Here is a 16,302-nt window from a genome sequence, read left to right as displayed (position 1 = left end):
GTTGTTTTTCTTAATATATTAATATTTTTAAGCGACTTCTGTAAAAAAAGGAAATTATCAATTCGACTTATATTTTAGTCGATAAACTTTACTTTCCAAAATAGGTTTCTTATTTTTTTCTTATTTCTACAGATTTATTAGACAATCTGACGTTTTGAATATTACTATCTAATATGCAGACATCTGGAAACGCAATGGTTATGGATTCGAAACACATCTGGGAAATGAATTATTCTCATTTACTTGGTCTGCCAACCGCGGCGGAGCATCTTGAAGTTAAGTTCTTTCTGCCTACCCTGATTTACAGGAAAACAGGTGAAGCTGAAAAAGTGAAGGAAGGGGAGAACAAATACACCATATGAAAATGTTTTCATTTTATTGCTCCACAAGGTCATAAGCTTTCAATTAAAACACACTCCGAAACACAGCGTTACGATGACGTGTGTGTATAACAGAATTTTCATTTGTTTATTTAGGTATCTTAACCTTCTAATTATCAGGTACATTATATTTAAATCTGTAAATCCGTTTTGATAAAATCATTCGATTTCTATATAAACCAATTATGGACTATGCTTGCTTGTGTTGCCATTCAATTATCCCAAGAATTGAAACAAAAAATTAAAAATGTGTTTAGGTTTTATTCTTGTTAGCTTATTAAAACAAGTGGAGATGTTTAAATAAACATTTTAACACATTGTTCACTTTGCACCCTACAAAATTCGTCAAAATAAAAATACATGCATAATTCTTTGATTAATAAAATTATACAAAATTAAGTAGTCCATTATTGGTGCAATATAATAAAATCAAATGCATAAATGTTCAATGACAATCCAAAAAACATAAACCATTCTTTGGATTAGAATAAAACAAAATTTCTGATATAAACACACACAGTTCATAAACAAGTTTCCATTAACTCATAATACAGTCGCAACTAAAAATGTAAAAAAAAAACAATATTTTATAAATATTTAAAACGTTATACAGCGCCATCTCTCGACCGACGTAAGTATCTTTAATACTGTATTAATATAATAATTTAGACAATTTATCCAATACTTTATCGTATAATCAGACTTGAATGAGGCAAGAAATATTTATTTGGTAATAATAATACCTCACGTAATCGTGTTTTTTAAATAGCCATAGCTGTCGTTAGAGGCAAGACAAATTACATTTAATTTAAGTACTCTACAAGAAGATGGCGCTGTATTAAAATTTAAATACAAGTAATGGAAGATCTATTTTGTCAATCTTTTACTAATTGCCGGGCTTTTTCTTTCACTTAACACAACATTATTGGCACAGACTTTACCTCATTCGATCAATATGTTTTTATTCAACTATATACAACGCTATTGAACATCGATTTCTTTAAATTACAAAAAAAATAAGAAAACAATGGTCCGTATATTTCATCTGTTTCCAGATCCCCACTTATAAAGCCAGGCAATGAGTAAAAATATTTTAATATTACATTCAGATAAAACACACTGGATAATAAATATCATTACAATATTTAAATTATAAAAATATATATAAATATGTATTAAAATAAATAAATGAAAGTAGAGGTCATATTAAAGGTTTTTACTTTGCGACTGTCATTTTACTGTACGTATTATCAGCATTCACACATTGAGATCACAGGAGTATAGTATACCCTGGCAAATCACCAATAGCGCTTGACCGTGTATCGAGATCTTTTAAAGATATTCAAAATTAACACCATTTAAATAATATAACAAGAAATTTTAATAAATGTTAGTAATTCAAGATTTTTCTTGGGTTTTTTTATATAGTAAGAAATAATGTCACAGATATTGAAGTATGTATGTATAATATATAAATAAATAAAAGATTAAGATACAGGATAACAAGCGCATACGCTACTTTAGGGTTATAACAGCCTTGCACTCATTCATGGTGTACCATATATAGTAACATAAGTATTATTTACATAAGAACGCTCTCACTGTCTTTCCATTTAAATAAATATAAAGAGACAAAACAATACAACCTATAGAGTTACAAAAAAAATAAACAGTTACTTTTGGCTGCATGTATTTTGTAATATAGACCGACAAATACTTTAAGAAGTTTGTGAACATAGGCGTGAGTCAAACTCGCGCATGTACAGTCGTGTGCATAATATTCGATATGGGGACTTCGGCTGTACTTTTTCTCATATAAAAACTCGCACAATAAATGACAGTTAGGCCCGTATTTATAAATCGCTGTCAAGTCTAAGATCAATTTTGAGATGCCATTTCATAAATTCAATGAAAACGGCATATCAAGATTTAGCGTCGCGCCTTACTGTACTTTAGCATTCTGAAGTGACTTCCAGGATACCCAAAACGTCTCCTCGTACCTCCAATAATCCATAAAGTTCTTGTCGGGCTATACCTTTGTAAGATTGTTGGTTGATGTCAAAATGCCACAGATAGCATATATTTAGCACCATTTTTGAAGACAGCGAGAGGTTATTTGAAACTTTTCCATCGACAAATTATATTACAACCTACATAAGAATTAAAGCGTTATTTATTATAACAGATTGCGAACACGATTATTTAAAAAGAATTTAAACTCGACGGAGCCACATAGCACTCTCATATAAACGTTTTGAATTTTCCATGAAAACCAAGAAATTTTGCACAATTGCTTTTTCACACCATCACAAAAAATGGCTTAGCCATATTATTACAATCCAAAAACATAAGAAGTATATAAAAAAAGTTTTTTTTATAAAATTCTTATATAAAAAAAACTGTCCTTTAAAAAACCAACACTAAAACAAAATAGTTGCCAATAAATAGTAAAAATAATATGATTATATTTACAATTAATCCCTAAGTTAGCCAAGCCAAAATTATTTTAGCACCAAAATACGTGATCAACAACGGTACTGACAGAAAAGTTTCATAGTTTACACCTTATTATACACATACCGACATACACTTCGCTAACTAATCTATTGTTTAAAATAAGTTATTCTTACACGCGCCTGTGGTACCTATTTCAATATATATTAAAAAGTAAATGGTAATTATTATTTTTTTTCTCGAAAAGTCTCTTGACTAGAGATACGATCTTATCTAGAAATGTAATACCATAACAACTAACTACAAATTAACAGCACTCTGAAAGGAATATATTACAGAAAAACAGTGTCTATACATATTTGAGCTTTGCCGAAATATAAAACAGTCGCTTCCAAAAGTGAAATTTAATTTCACATTTTAAATACACGCCCAGCTCACAACGCTGGGTGAAACAAAAATGGCGCTCGTCCGCCATTGTTCTATTGAACGGTAAATCGAAAATTTGATTCGATAAATCTCAGATAATCTACAAATATTATACACACCCCGTTACGTTATACAGAAATTTAAAATAAATATATAATAAAACGGTATATAAAGTAAGGGGGTTTTTAAAAATTACTAATCACAATGAAAAATAAGGCTTCTAAAACAGCTATGAAAATCACAAGTTGCTTTTCGCAACGATACGTTTCCAGTCACAAAAAAATAAAAAAAATGCACTCTTACTGGCAAAGTGAAAACTACACGTAGGTAAATCTGGATAAAAACGTCAAAATAATATAGAAAATGCTAAAAAAAATCGCCATTATTATTACGATTGACGTATATAATATAATATTTCATATTGTGATGACAAAAAGACTAAGCTAACTTCATTACGCCGAAACTCGGTACAAACGATGTATTCGCGAAATATGTAAATATAAATTCTAAATAGACAGAAAAAATGTTATTAGATATCGGATTGTAAATATTCAACGATCAAAAGACCATATCCACCATATTTAGAAAAAAAAAACAATTTCATTTCTCAGATTATGATAATACGGAACGACCTTCATATCTTATAATATATTTGTATATATTTTTGTAATTAAGTTTTTATTATATTGAATTATATACAATCCAATATCAAATTACCTAGAATTAATTCAGGCAGTGATGATTCACATCGTTTCATTTCCAATTATTGCTCCAAAGTACAGACTCAAAATTAGGTAGCCCTAAATGAAAAACTGCTTACATTTTTCTTAGTTTAGCCAAATATTTTATATACAATGAGGTAGAACGTGGGGTACAAACCCTTATTTTATATTATGACAGCTTCAATAAACGTATTCTAAGCGATTTTATTCTAATGTTTTGTAAATTTTTACGTAAATCTTAGGCCGACGTGATCGACATAGAATTTAGATGATTCTAGGTACTATCGCAAGAATAGCTTATCGTTTATATAATATATAACAATTATGTCTTACTTTTAATGCTAGTGTATGTTTTTTTTTCTCTTATAACAATTTTTAAATAAAGTCGCTCGCCATGGATGTTTAAATTTTGACAACCCTCACGCGGTATGTTGTACTTTTGTTTGATTGAAAACATTTAGAAAATTCTATTACATATTGTTATTTGGTATAGCTGAGGTTTTTATACAGAGTTATTTGATATCATAATGGGGTCGGTCTCTACTTTTGGAATTACATCTTCTACAGTCTACATGGTAACAAGAAAGAAAAGAAACAGTTCACGTACCTATGTCGTACTTTAATCTTAAAAAAAAAATAACCCTGTATAAATTATGCTTATGGTTGTAAAGTTTAAAACTATTTTACATTAGGTGAGTATTACGTTATATTGAAAAGCAGAAATGAGGTTATACAAAAGGTAACAGTTGTACCTCTAGAATGGCACACGTTGAAAGAGACTACAAGAAAAACTTTCAATGATTATAAAAGGTGATAAATTCAGTAAACTGTACTTCAAAGTAGACGTCCAGACGTCTGTGTCTGTGAGCATGTATTGGTAGATCTGTCGTATCAAAGGTCGATAAAAACAACAACGGCTATATACAACGGCACGTTAGCAAATGTCACTTTGTACTCGTATGAAGCGTTCTTTCACAAAATCGCCTAACAATCACTCGCGTTGGTCAACACGGCGGCGGCGAGTCCGTTGGAGACGCGTTGGGCTCCGGCTTCTCCGAACAGTCCATTACTCGAGCTCTCTGCTCCAACTCTCGTTCTCTCTCTTCGAGCCTCGCCTCTCTGCGCACTAGCTCTGCCTCCCGCTCATCTAACTGCCTCTCTCTTTCTGACAGTCTGGCTTCAGCGTCAAGAAGTCTGGCGGTTAGCTCAGGATCTGACGGAGGTGGTGATGTGGACGACGTAACATCATCTACAGGAGGCGTGAGAGGTTTTAAAGCTACATTTGGCTGGAAGTCTTGCTCGAACCTGGTGCAGTCAGCCACACGAACAACTCTTTCTGGGTGTTGGAGTTCCGGTTCCCTTTTCCCCCACGGCCTGAACGCTGGTACGGTTCTGTATCGCAAGTGAGCGTATGGATCTAGATATATCGCATAGCTGTACTCTTCGTTTCTTACTTTCTTCGGGGGTGACTCTGGAGGCTCTGGCTTGCACACTATTGTTTCCACCACCTGGAATTCAGAAAAAAAAACAGTTAATTTTGTTTTGTATGACATAATATTTTAGGGTTTAGTTATTATATTTAAAAAAAACTATCTAGTAACGAGACGGTTGATAACATGTTAAGGTACTTATTATTTTACCAGCCTGATAAGTTACGTTTGTATATCATAAATATGGAGCGAATGAAACTGAAAGAGCATTATAGAAAAGTAGAACAAACAAAAGTAGTGAAAGTCATATTGTGTCACTATTCAACTCAATTAGTATAACCTAACCCATTGAATTACATATACGGAACTCCTATAATCGTAATTTCAATGAACACCCAAGAGATTATTATTGTTTGCCAGTTTCCCGTCTCACTGACGTCGAGGAAAGTTATGTTATAGCAAAACAACTATTGCGTAGCGGAGAAAGTCGAGTGATAAGGTGCGTTTGTAGAGTCTATCGTGACCGATAAATGTGATATTAAGATTATTAAATGTTTTTATTTTTAATATAAATAATAGTATATGTACTCATTTATCGCGTTATTGCTGTTATCGTATCGTAAAGCATTTTATCTTGTTTTTATATGTTTGGCTATGACGTCCTGTCTGCCTTTGTTTAAAAATATGCAAATATAAATCTTTTAATGGCCAAATATGCAAATAACATTTGTTTTAAGTAGATTTTATGGAGTTGGTAATTGAAGAATTAATAAGTTATATTAAGAGTTGTAAAGCGTTTACTTTCATCGGATATGCAAACGACCTTCTCCGAGCTGCGGAGGACATGATAATCAGTGGGTTCCGGTAGTCGATCTAACATTATGGGTAGTCGTTACCAGCCTACCGTCTGTATAATGACAACTTGTTTAAACCTGACGCTGAGGTGTAGAATTTAGATGGCAATTATTTATTGCGTGTAAAACATCTGTAGTCAGCCAATTCAATATAAAATGGAGATCGATCGATAACAACAGAGAAAATGGCTAACACAGATCCAGAATCCAGCTATAGCATATATATGGTAATCGCCTCACAAGAAACATCGAATCATCCAGTTAATCCTAGAACATTTACATATAATTCGTCTAGTAATTGCAAAAATATCATCACTTTCTACGCTCAGCACGTTCCAACAATCGAGAAACTAGCAACAGCGTCAGAAATCCACCCGGCTTACGTAATGCAGGTTAGGGAGGGGGTGGGCATTGACGTGATGCGGAGGGAGGGGTCAGGGGGTGGTCGGGGGAGGGTTATGTAGGTCGCGGCCAACCGCAGACGACCCCCAGACGCGACCTCACCCTGTGACGCGTTACTAAACAGTCTTAAACCACAATTACTGTTTATATATGTATGTATAACACTTGCTTTCTTTTTTAATATATGTTTGGAAAGTATTTAAAATATAAATTCACATATTTGTCTTAATAATTTATGGGTGTTTTACAAAAAAGTCTCGCCCATAACTTACTCCCCAAATCGAATCTGTAAAATTCCATCTAAATATCCATTAAACTTCACCAGTTAAGCTACAAAAAACAAAATCAACGTTACTTCCAAGCACGCACAACACATCAGCTTAGAATTATAAAAACACATAACTTCCCATCTATATAAGAAGACACGAAACAAAGGTTCCTAATGAGAAAACGTACACAACCATCGGCCCGCCCAGCGTAACCAGACCCCACCCCAGATAGACTGCGTAGCTTTGTTTGGGCGGTGGAAGGTGGGTCAATGGGCACGCGGGGGTCAGGAGAGCTGGATTGCGGCCTACTTGCAAGTAATTTTGCTATGTTTGAGCACGTGCCAGTGTTTTCGTGCCCGACCAGTGAGAAACGCGTTTGTATTTTATGCTTTCTCTTATAATGTTGAGTTACGCAGTGTTACCTTACTTTACGCTATGTTAAAGTATTAGTAAAGTTGTAAATCTCAATATTTCTCAGTATAATTCTCTAATTATTGTCAATAAGACAATTCATGGCGTTAATCCACCACACAACACGCATAATCTCAAAAATTGAACTGAACGTGGGAAAGAGAGTATTAAAGATCTTGCTATTTGCGAAATACAGTGTGAAGCTAAAAAAAATTAAAAAATCGTTCTTTTTGGCATTTTGATAAAACAATGAAAAAAATTTTGTAAGCCCTAACAAATAGCTTGCAAAACAATAATTATTATTTAAAGTTAAAATCATTTTAAAGTACGATACGATCGATGCGATTACCATAATTACTATACTTTTAGCGTAATTTATTAAAAATATCCCTTGTAATCATTATAAGTTCTTTAATATTTAATTATTACCTCATTTGCTTTTTGTATCAATAATTTATGGTCAAACAAATTATAATTGACAGAGACGAATAGATAACTCAGTAATTTCTTTAACGGCGTGGTTATTAAATGATAAGATGTTTAAATCGGAATTTTAATCCATATAATAAACAGGCTGGTTGCTAACTTGCAATGTACTAATCTATAAGGAAAATATATACGAGTATACATTTTTTAAAACTATTATCATAAATATAATAACAATTATATAACATAATTTATTTACAAATATATGACCTGCGTGTTATACAACAGATTAGAAAATAATATCTATACGTTCTTATTATCACGCTTTACTCATAATTCAATTATCGCGTTATTTAAATGTTAATTAATAAGTTTATCGAAGTTTATTAATTAAATTCTTCGTTTGATTACGACCATCTGAACCATTTTGCTTACGAGCATAAAACTGTTATACAGTAATAAGTTTAAAGGGTAAAGTTGATGTGAAATAGACAAAACGTATGCGTCCATTACTGCCCGAACGTTACTGACGTCTTTATAAACATTTATTAGGGTTGTTATGAAAAATAAATATGTGTAATGTATATTTTTTAAATTGTTTATCATTAAAATAAATACTTTACAAATTACTTTTTTAAATTATAGGTAAAACAACATACAACAACTTAAAATTAACAAATATTTCGTACATCAAAAAAAAAACAAAAACCCTCACAGCGACAACCCTACCCGCCATCAATGGGCGCGTTTGTTTTGACAGTTCACGAAATTGCGCGAATCCCCGCTATGTTCCATGCACATCGTCGCTTACTTAATTAAAAGCAGTCGGCCGAGCCAGACGTGTTTATAGCAGCAATGGCTGTTATTCAATGAAACTATAGTTTATTTTATCTGCATGCCATTACAGTTTTATGGCAACCGTCTGTTTAGATACGAGAGCGATGGTGCGGTGCGTGCTGAGCTCTCGTCTTTAGAACTTGGAGCCAAAGCGATGAAACAATAACAAATCAGGGCGATTGTTTTGCTGTTCTGGTGAGATGAAAAGCGGTGATCTAGGATGCCGCTGTCTAGTATGCAATGTTTCTAATAAGACGAGGTTGAAAATTAATTGATGTAATTGCTACATTCTTTTTTTATTGCTGATAACACAGAATGATGAAAGTTTGCCAAATATTTCACGGTTTGCAATAAATGTATTTGATAAGCACAAAAAATATATGATAATTATTTTTCGTTTATGGTTTTTTTGTGTGAAATAAAAATAAAGACTTTTCTATTGTTATAATAATGAAATAATGATCTATTCAGTAACATTTGAACCGCGGCGTGATGAAAATTCGTGAAGATAAATAAAATGAATGTATTGAAACCCAATTTAAATGTGTTTAATAAAATATTTTAACTATATATTTTACTAAGTTTTAAGCATTCGCTATGTATAAGGTATAGCATTCGAAATTCAAAGACTACATTGCCTTAACACTTTGGATAAGATAACATTTGCTAAGAATTGTCAAAAATATCTTCTTTTACGCGAAAAATATACGGGTTTTGGTATATAATAACAAAAATAGATATTAAGCATTTATGTAGTAGAATGTAGGCATGAAATATATTAATTTATTATACAGTTCGAGATATCTTAATAGACGTTGTCTCATGTCCGTCTGACACTCTGAAGGATGACGATAATAGCTTTGATAATAATTGGAACATCGTTGTTTTGCGCAAAACTTATCAACTTTTCACCTTCATAGAGATATGCCATTGAAGAAATAAAGAAAGAAATGATAAGTAACATTTTCATATTTTTCTTCATTATACATATTTTCTACAATAAAATTTACATTTTCTTCATACCTAATCTTTTTACTTGGTCAGTTTTTTTTTAACATAACTTGGTTTAGACCCATTCGTTAGATATAGTTGTAGTAACAACGAAACGTGTGACCTTTATCGTTATCGACAGTACCTACTAGACTTCTTATCACCTGCACAACCTGACGACAGACAATGATTTTTCTTTATCAATTAATGTGGCATGATATCGGTTGCAAAATATTTCATGATTTGCAATAAACGTATTCGATAACTCGAAAAAAAATAGTATTATAAATATATTTTTTACATTTTTAAGTGTTCCACAAGTTTGTTTTAAAATATAGTATTCTAAAAAGTATTAAACACATACAGCTCTAAAGCAATCTAATATTTCTATTTAGTATCATTATAAGAGATACGTAAAAATTAAAATAATATACGAAATATCATACATAAAATACAAATAATATACGAAATATCTCCACGATTTCAGCTAGCATGGTAGAATACTGTCACGTATAACAACGCCCACCCAGCTCCACGCCCAGACGGTAAGCTCCGGGTTCGGCTCGATATAAATATCTGTTACGCAAGCCGCCGACGCACCCCCCTTCCAGGCAGACACCCCCCACGAAACACCCTGGAACCAAGGTCATCACCTAATTTAGATCGAAGCGATGGAAACTCACCCGTATCTAGATACTTTAGAGGTGAATTTGGTGTGTTAGTCTGAATTGTCAAATTTTACAGTAAGTTGCCACGTATTCGTATGGAATAGCGGACCAAAATCCTTTGTAAAGGGTTGTAACGTAGTATTTGGTGTAGTATAGCCGTGGGCAATCAATGAGTTTCTGCCTTGCTCCATGAATTATGTATGAAGTCGCTCATTTAGACGGCGGGCTGTTTGAAAACAAGATTTCTTGGTTGGTAGCTCTCCGCAGCGCTTACTGCGTTAGTTTTTCTAGATAATGTTAAAAATGTACCTAATATATAAGAATGTAACTAGAACATAGTTTTTTTTAAGGAACAATTTTATGACGATATGCAGTTGTATAGGTGAGTTAAAATCATAGTTTTCTCATTTAGATTACACAAATTGCTCTTTTAGATATTACCCCTAAGAACTTCTGTATTGTATGATGACCTGCATATAAGACATTCTATTAGAAAATGATAAATTAATAATATATTTATAAGCACTAAACGGGATTATCTCCTTTCTAGTGTGTCGTACACTAGAAGAAACATAATCCCAGCACCCAGAACACCCATCCAAAACACGTTACCTATAAAACAAGACGGTTGTGAAACACGCCATAGATAATAGGTTAACGCCTATCATTCATCGATTCGCCTTTGATCTGCTTCACTGAGTCAATGAGAATACTGCCACAAGCAAATTACCGTGAGACCATGGTCACCATGGAAATTAAATATCTTTATTTTACATAATCAACGAGCTTGTGATCGTGCCCGAATAAAATGCTAACAAGGTTCTGCTCTGTTTTTCTTATAGTTTTTATCTGTATCTATTTATATAATCTTAATTGTGGATAACAAAAAATATAAAAGCTATAGTAGCGCGGTTGGGAAGGCTCTCTCGGTCGTCTCAGAGTTTGGCGGAAAGTGAGCAACGGAATTGTCTTAATGGAAACTAAGTGGCATAACACTTAGTTCTTTCGCTATATCTATATCTATATATCTATTCGCCTATCCTGCTGTGCGTACATCGTGAAATCAAATAATGTGGTAGGTTTTCCCTTATTAATTCATACTCTTTTAAGTAGAGCCGGAATCGAAAAGAAAAGTATCAAGTAGGTACAGGTTAAAAGCACGAAAACAAAAGAAGGGATAGCAATTACAAAACATTAGTCAAACTTTAACTTTTCCTAGGCACGTAATTATGTAGTATAGTATTTATATTACATAGACAGACGCTGGCAATAACAATAAATCATTTATACTCATAAAATCCTGGTCATTGTTTTAGGGCCCCATTATCTTGCTACGTTCGACTGAGCTATATTCGTATACGCTTTTTTCCTTACAATAAATTATGCTAGTAATTCTTGCTTGCTTTGAGAATAATGAGAATATTTTTTTTCACACATTATCCAAATCTTAGAAATTGGGGATTGGGGAAATGTAATTTAAATCTTCTCTTAAATGCACAGGATCTGTCAGACACACGCAATATAGGACATTCAATATTTAAATTTTATCGCCTATTGATCAACAATTTCCTTACTTATCCCGATTGCTCTCGACCAAAAATATCTATCTGGATATAAAAAAAACAACGAAAAAACTAAATCTTGTTGATCTCAAATGAAATAGGGGCAAGATGCGATTGCGCCAATAAAATAACACATTCGGAGTCACAACTTTCGCCCAAATGTCCTTCTTCGCTTGCGGCAGTTTTTTTATCGAAATTGAGGACATATTTTCCCACACATCCAACCTCGTATTAAGTTTTCCAAGAAACAGCCTAATGTGATCGTCAGATCATGGTAATAAGTTTCTGGAAGCGATCTCTCGTGGATAGGGTTGCCAGTTTATGTGTATATACATATACGGTTCTCTGAGGCAAAGCGCATTAGGAACATTTGATTGTAAGATATCTTCTTTGTGGACGAATAATTGGTGTATTATTCATGGCAATATTAAAAAATAAATACATGCAAAATTTCTAAAACTTTTAAATTATAGGTACTACAAAAATAAACATTTATTATAAACATACTCGTATTTGGAATAAAAATTAATTTTGTTTTATAAATTTTCCAGATTCTTAGCAATCCTTGTTTCGTTTTATTCTGATCTGGCAATACAGGTGGTCTGAGCAGTGTCTTGAACGTTGATTATTTCCACACTTAATTGAGATACGAGGAATTATAAATGATTTACAAGTTTCGAAGTACGTAATACGCCTTTTTAAAAATAATTATATGTTGCTTTTATTTTATTTTTGCGTATAATTTATTCTCATTGTAGCTCGTATGTACTTATGAATAATTTTATCAGAACTAAAAATAATATTTGTTCTTTAAAAGTGTAGGTTTTTAGACTAATTTAGAAACAAATTTGACGTATATAATGATAATATTCATAATTAGTTTGATTAATTAGAATATTATAGAAGTCACATTCCTTGTAGACAATTCACCACTGAGTTATAACGATGTTTGTTTCATTTCTTCTAATTTTATTATAGTGTTAGAATAATATAGAAACTAAAATACTCTTCGCTCACGCCTTGGAACTAGTCTAATATAGTCATTGGCACGTTCAGCCGCAGATAAAGTGATCTTAGACTTGCGAAATATGTGTTATTTACTTCTTATAAGGAGTTAGAGCCCTGCTAGTTACGGCTACTGCTCTGGGATCTTATGTACAATTGACTACCATATATGGAAGCTGTGAACGTGACTGGTTTGCTTTCTCTAGCCTACGAAAATTAGTACCTACGTACTGAACTATACTGTTAGTGCTTACTCCAGGAATTGGTTTTCCTGTTATGGAAGTAGGATTTAAGTGGATATAATTAGAGATCGTTGAAACAGAAAACTTGGTGACACTTCACTAAGCAACTCAACATCATTGAGGGTACTGTTAGATTCATATTTTCTGGGCCATGATAGTATCATAGCTTCCTCTTAAATAAATTTAAAAACCAGGGGCAAAAAGAAAATTATTTTATTTAATGATTGGGAAGTATACTATATTTATATAATAATGACTATATTACACATAACTGTTTAGTCCAATCATTACCATTCACATCCGAAGGCGGAACACCACGTCAACGTCCAACCTCTAATCTTATTAAGTCGTTGGAAGTTTTTATGAACAAAAGTACCAGATTTAATTAGACATAACAAGTGGCCAGCACGCTCTGCACTCCACGTCGCGTCCGAGTTATCAGAGATTAAGATTACTATCAAAATTGGCCGAGCCGCTAGAGGAATGTATGTAAGGGAGAAGTGGCATGAAGGAGCCAGGTTTTGAAAGAGCCACTTGCAATATTATAGTAGTTTAGGAACGGATTCGTTAGAATATTTTATTTTTAAATGGCAATATTGATTTCCCGCCACCCACAAAAATTTTATAGTTCATCGGAACCAACGGACGCCGATACGTCGAGTTAAAGTTTTTGGCATTCCAAAGTAAGTATTTTAACTCCTTTGAGTTGTTTTTTAGAATTTCATTGTAAACAAATACGGGTAATTGGAATATAGATTGAGTTTATGTATATATTTGGCCTTGTAACTGCATTAAAATTGAGTCTGAAAAGTTTTGATATCGTTGTCATTTTGGAGGTTACAGTTTTTTATAGAATAAGTTATGAAAGAGCCGCGTGGACGGGCCTTGAAAGAGCCGAAAGAAAAAACGAGAAATCAGTAATTGAAGAATTAAATTGGCCATGGCCAATGGTTTCCGCCTAGATAAGTGGAAAGAAATTGAAAAGTGATGATTGGCTCAAAGTATTCATATAATGTGATTGGTCTGAATAATGTAAGATTAAAAAGTTTGTTAGAATTATCTACTTAAAATGACTGATAGAATTAAAAAAACATTACTTTTTAATAAGAATTATTAAATTGTTTTTATTTAATATTGTTTACCATAATTTTCACTGTTATACCTCATAATATAAGACTGGCTCTTTCATAACTTTTAATGGCTCTTTCAATACCGAAATGTTATGAAAGAGCCAAATGATACATTTTTTTGAAATGAATATTTTATTGATTAATTATTGTATTTAAGGGTTATTTCGTACGAAATTATCTAGTTTAATAAATAGATAATAATTTGAGGAAAAAAAATCTTAATATTTTTAATTAAAAGTATATTTTTTTGCTTCATTTAGTAAACTGGCTCTTTCATGCCACTTCTCCCTTACTTTATAAATAAATGCGTAAATTTTATATGGTAAATACAATTTTTTGTCTTTTTGCTATGATGAAAAATTCACACAAAGAAGTCTAAAATGCATCTCCGATGATTATTTGTTAGGGTAAAGAGTTAGTTTGCCCGGCGGCAGGTCTTTTTACGGTGGAAGCGATTCGCCCACACCTGGAACGCTGGTTCTTAAGAAACTTTGGGGTCCTTACATTTAGATTGGTGCAGATACTGACTGGGCACGGTTGCTTTGGCAAATACCTGCACCAGATTGCACGTCGGGAGGTGTCGCCGTCGTGCCATGAGTGTAACGCACCCGTGGACTCAGCGCACCATACTTTGGTCGAGTGTCCTGCATGGGATCCACAGCGCCACGCTTTGGTGGCTGTAATAGGTGGCGACCTCTCACTACCCAGTGTGGTGGGGGCCATGCTGGATAGTGAGAGGAACTGGTCTGCCATGGTCTCCTTCTGTGAATCTGTCATGGCATTGAAGGAGGCCGCGGAGCGGCTCCGTGAGTCAAGAGCGAACGCAGACTCGCTCCGACGTCGGAGGACAGGTGGCAGGAGGAGACAGTACCTGCATCTCCAACAACCCTAGACATCCTAGGAGGAAGGTCTTTGTACACTCAGCGATGGTGGCGCGCAATAGGCGGGCCTACCACCGAGGCGTCGTAGTAGCATACGCGAGTGATCCTGCGGCGTCTCAATTTAGGTGGTGAGGTTTCCGCTGGGTTTTAGTGGGTAGTATCGTATTGCCACGGTGAGTCCCACAGTACCATCCGCCCGCAGAACATATTTGTCCTGCGGACGGATGGTCTGCGTAAAAGCATTTCCCAGCGTCAAAAAAAAAAAAAAAAAAAAAAAAAAAAAAAAAAAAAAAAAAAAAAAAAAAAAAAAAAAAAAAAAAGAGTTAGTTAAGGCATATTAATTATTCAATGACAGTTAATGATTTTTATATGTGTTTTTAACCTTGACTAAAATCTTTTGAGCTGACACAATATTCAACTTAATTGGATGGATCCTCTTATACAAAATCCTATAACTGCTAGTATATTTTAAAATACTCTCTGATGTCGCACAATTCAACACGAAAGGTCGCCAGAATGTTAGCCAGTTCTATTTTCTCAGGTAATATCTATTCAGCGATAAGTACGTTATACGTATGCAGCACATTTTACATATACGACATCACCACTGTAATTTTCTTGAAGCAAGAGCCCATTTCAAAAGGTCTTCTGAGAATTTTCAAAGCTTTATCCTTTATTTCCATATAGGGATTGTATATGTAGTTATATTACCACCTCATACGTGCTATATGTGATAACTTAACAAGTCGGTACTTATTATATTTTTTTAAAATACATGCAGTGTATTTGTTTTTTGTAGTATGTAGTTATTATCAATACTTATATTAAAACCGTAATGTATCTTTTTCTGTACATGAAAGATATATAAGAAATAATGTGTAATAACTGGTGGCAAATAAATATCAGTTAATCAAGTAAACGTTGAAAATTAGGCCGAAAAAAAGAGCAAATGTAAAGATAACTATTTTGGTCATAAAAAATAACAATATTTTATATAAGAAATTCCTACCATTAAGAACCATTATAACAGAAGCAATAAAACTTCATCTTCGCATCCATTTTGTTTCGCATTAAAGAAAAAAACAGATAAAATAGAAAGGTCAGAGTTCAGCGATAGAACAAAAAGAAATATCGTAATTGGAATTATAAGAGAAACTTTCATAGAAAAACTCCGGCGAGATATTAATTCGGTTTGGCGCTTTTAATATAATTG

General features: G+C 33.2%; 1 protein-coding gene across 1 annotated transcript in view; it reads right to left on the bottom strand.

The window, feature by feature from the left end:
• Positions 1 to 359: 359 nt before the first annotated feature.
• Positions 360 to 16,302, bottom strand: part of Snoo (Sno oncogene) — a 65,775-nt gene continuing 49,832 nt past the window's right edge. The window contains exon 2 of the mRNA XM_085186083.1: positions 360 to 5,490. Coding sequence (XP_085042209.1) covers positions 4,987 to 5,490 — 504 coding nt within the window. The 3' untranslated portion in view covers positions 360 to 4,986. The remainder of the gene's footprint in view (positions 5,491 to 16,302) is intronic.

This window comes from Heliconius melpomene, chromosome 5 (genome assembly GCF_056956725.1).
Source record: "Heliconius melpomene rosina isolate 202511_hmr_F chromosome 5, ASM5695672v1, whole genome shotgun sequence".
Taxonomy (NCBI): Eukaryota; Metazoa; Arthropoda; class Insecta; order Lepidoptera; family Nymphalidae; genus Heliconius; species Heliconius melpomene.
This window is presented reverse-complemented; position numbering and strand designations above follow the sequence as displayed.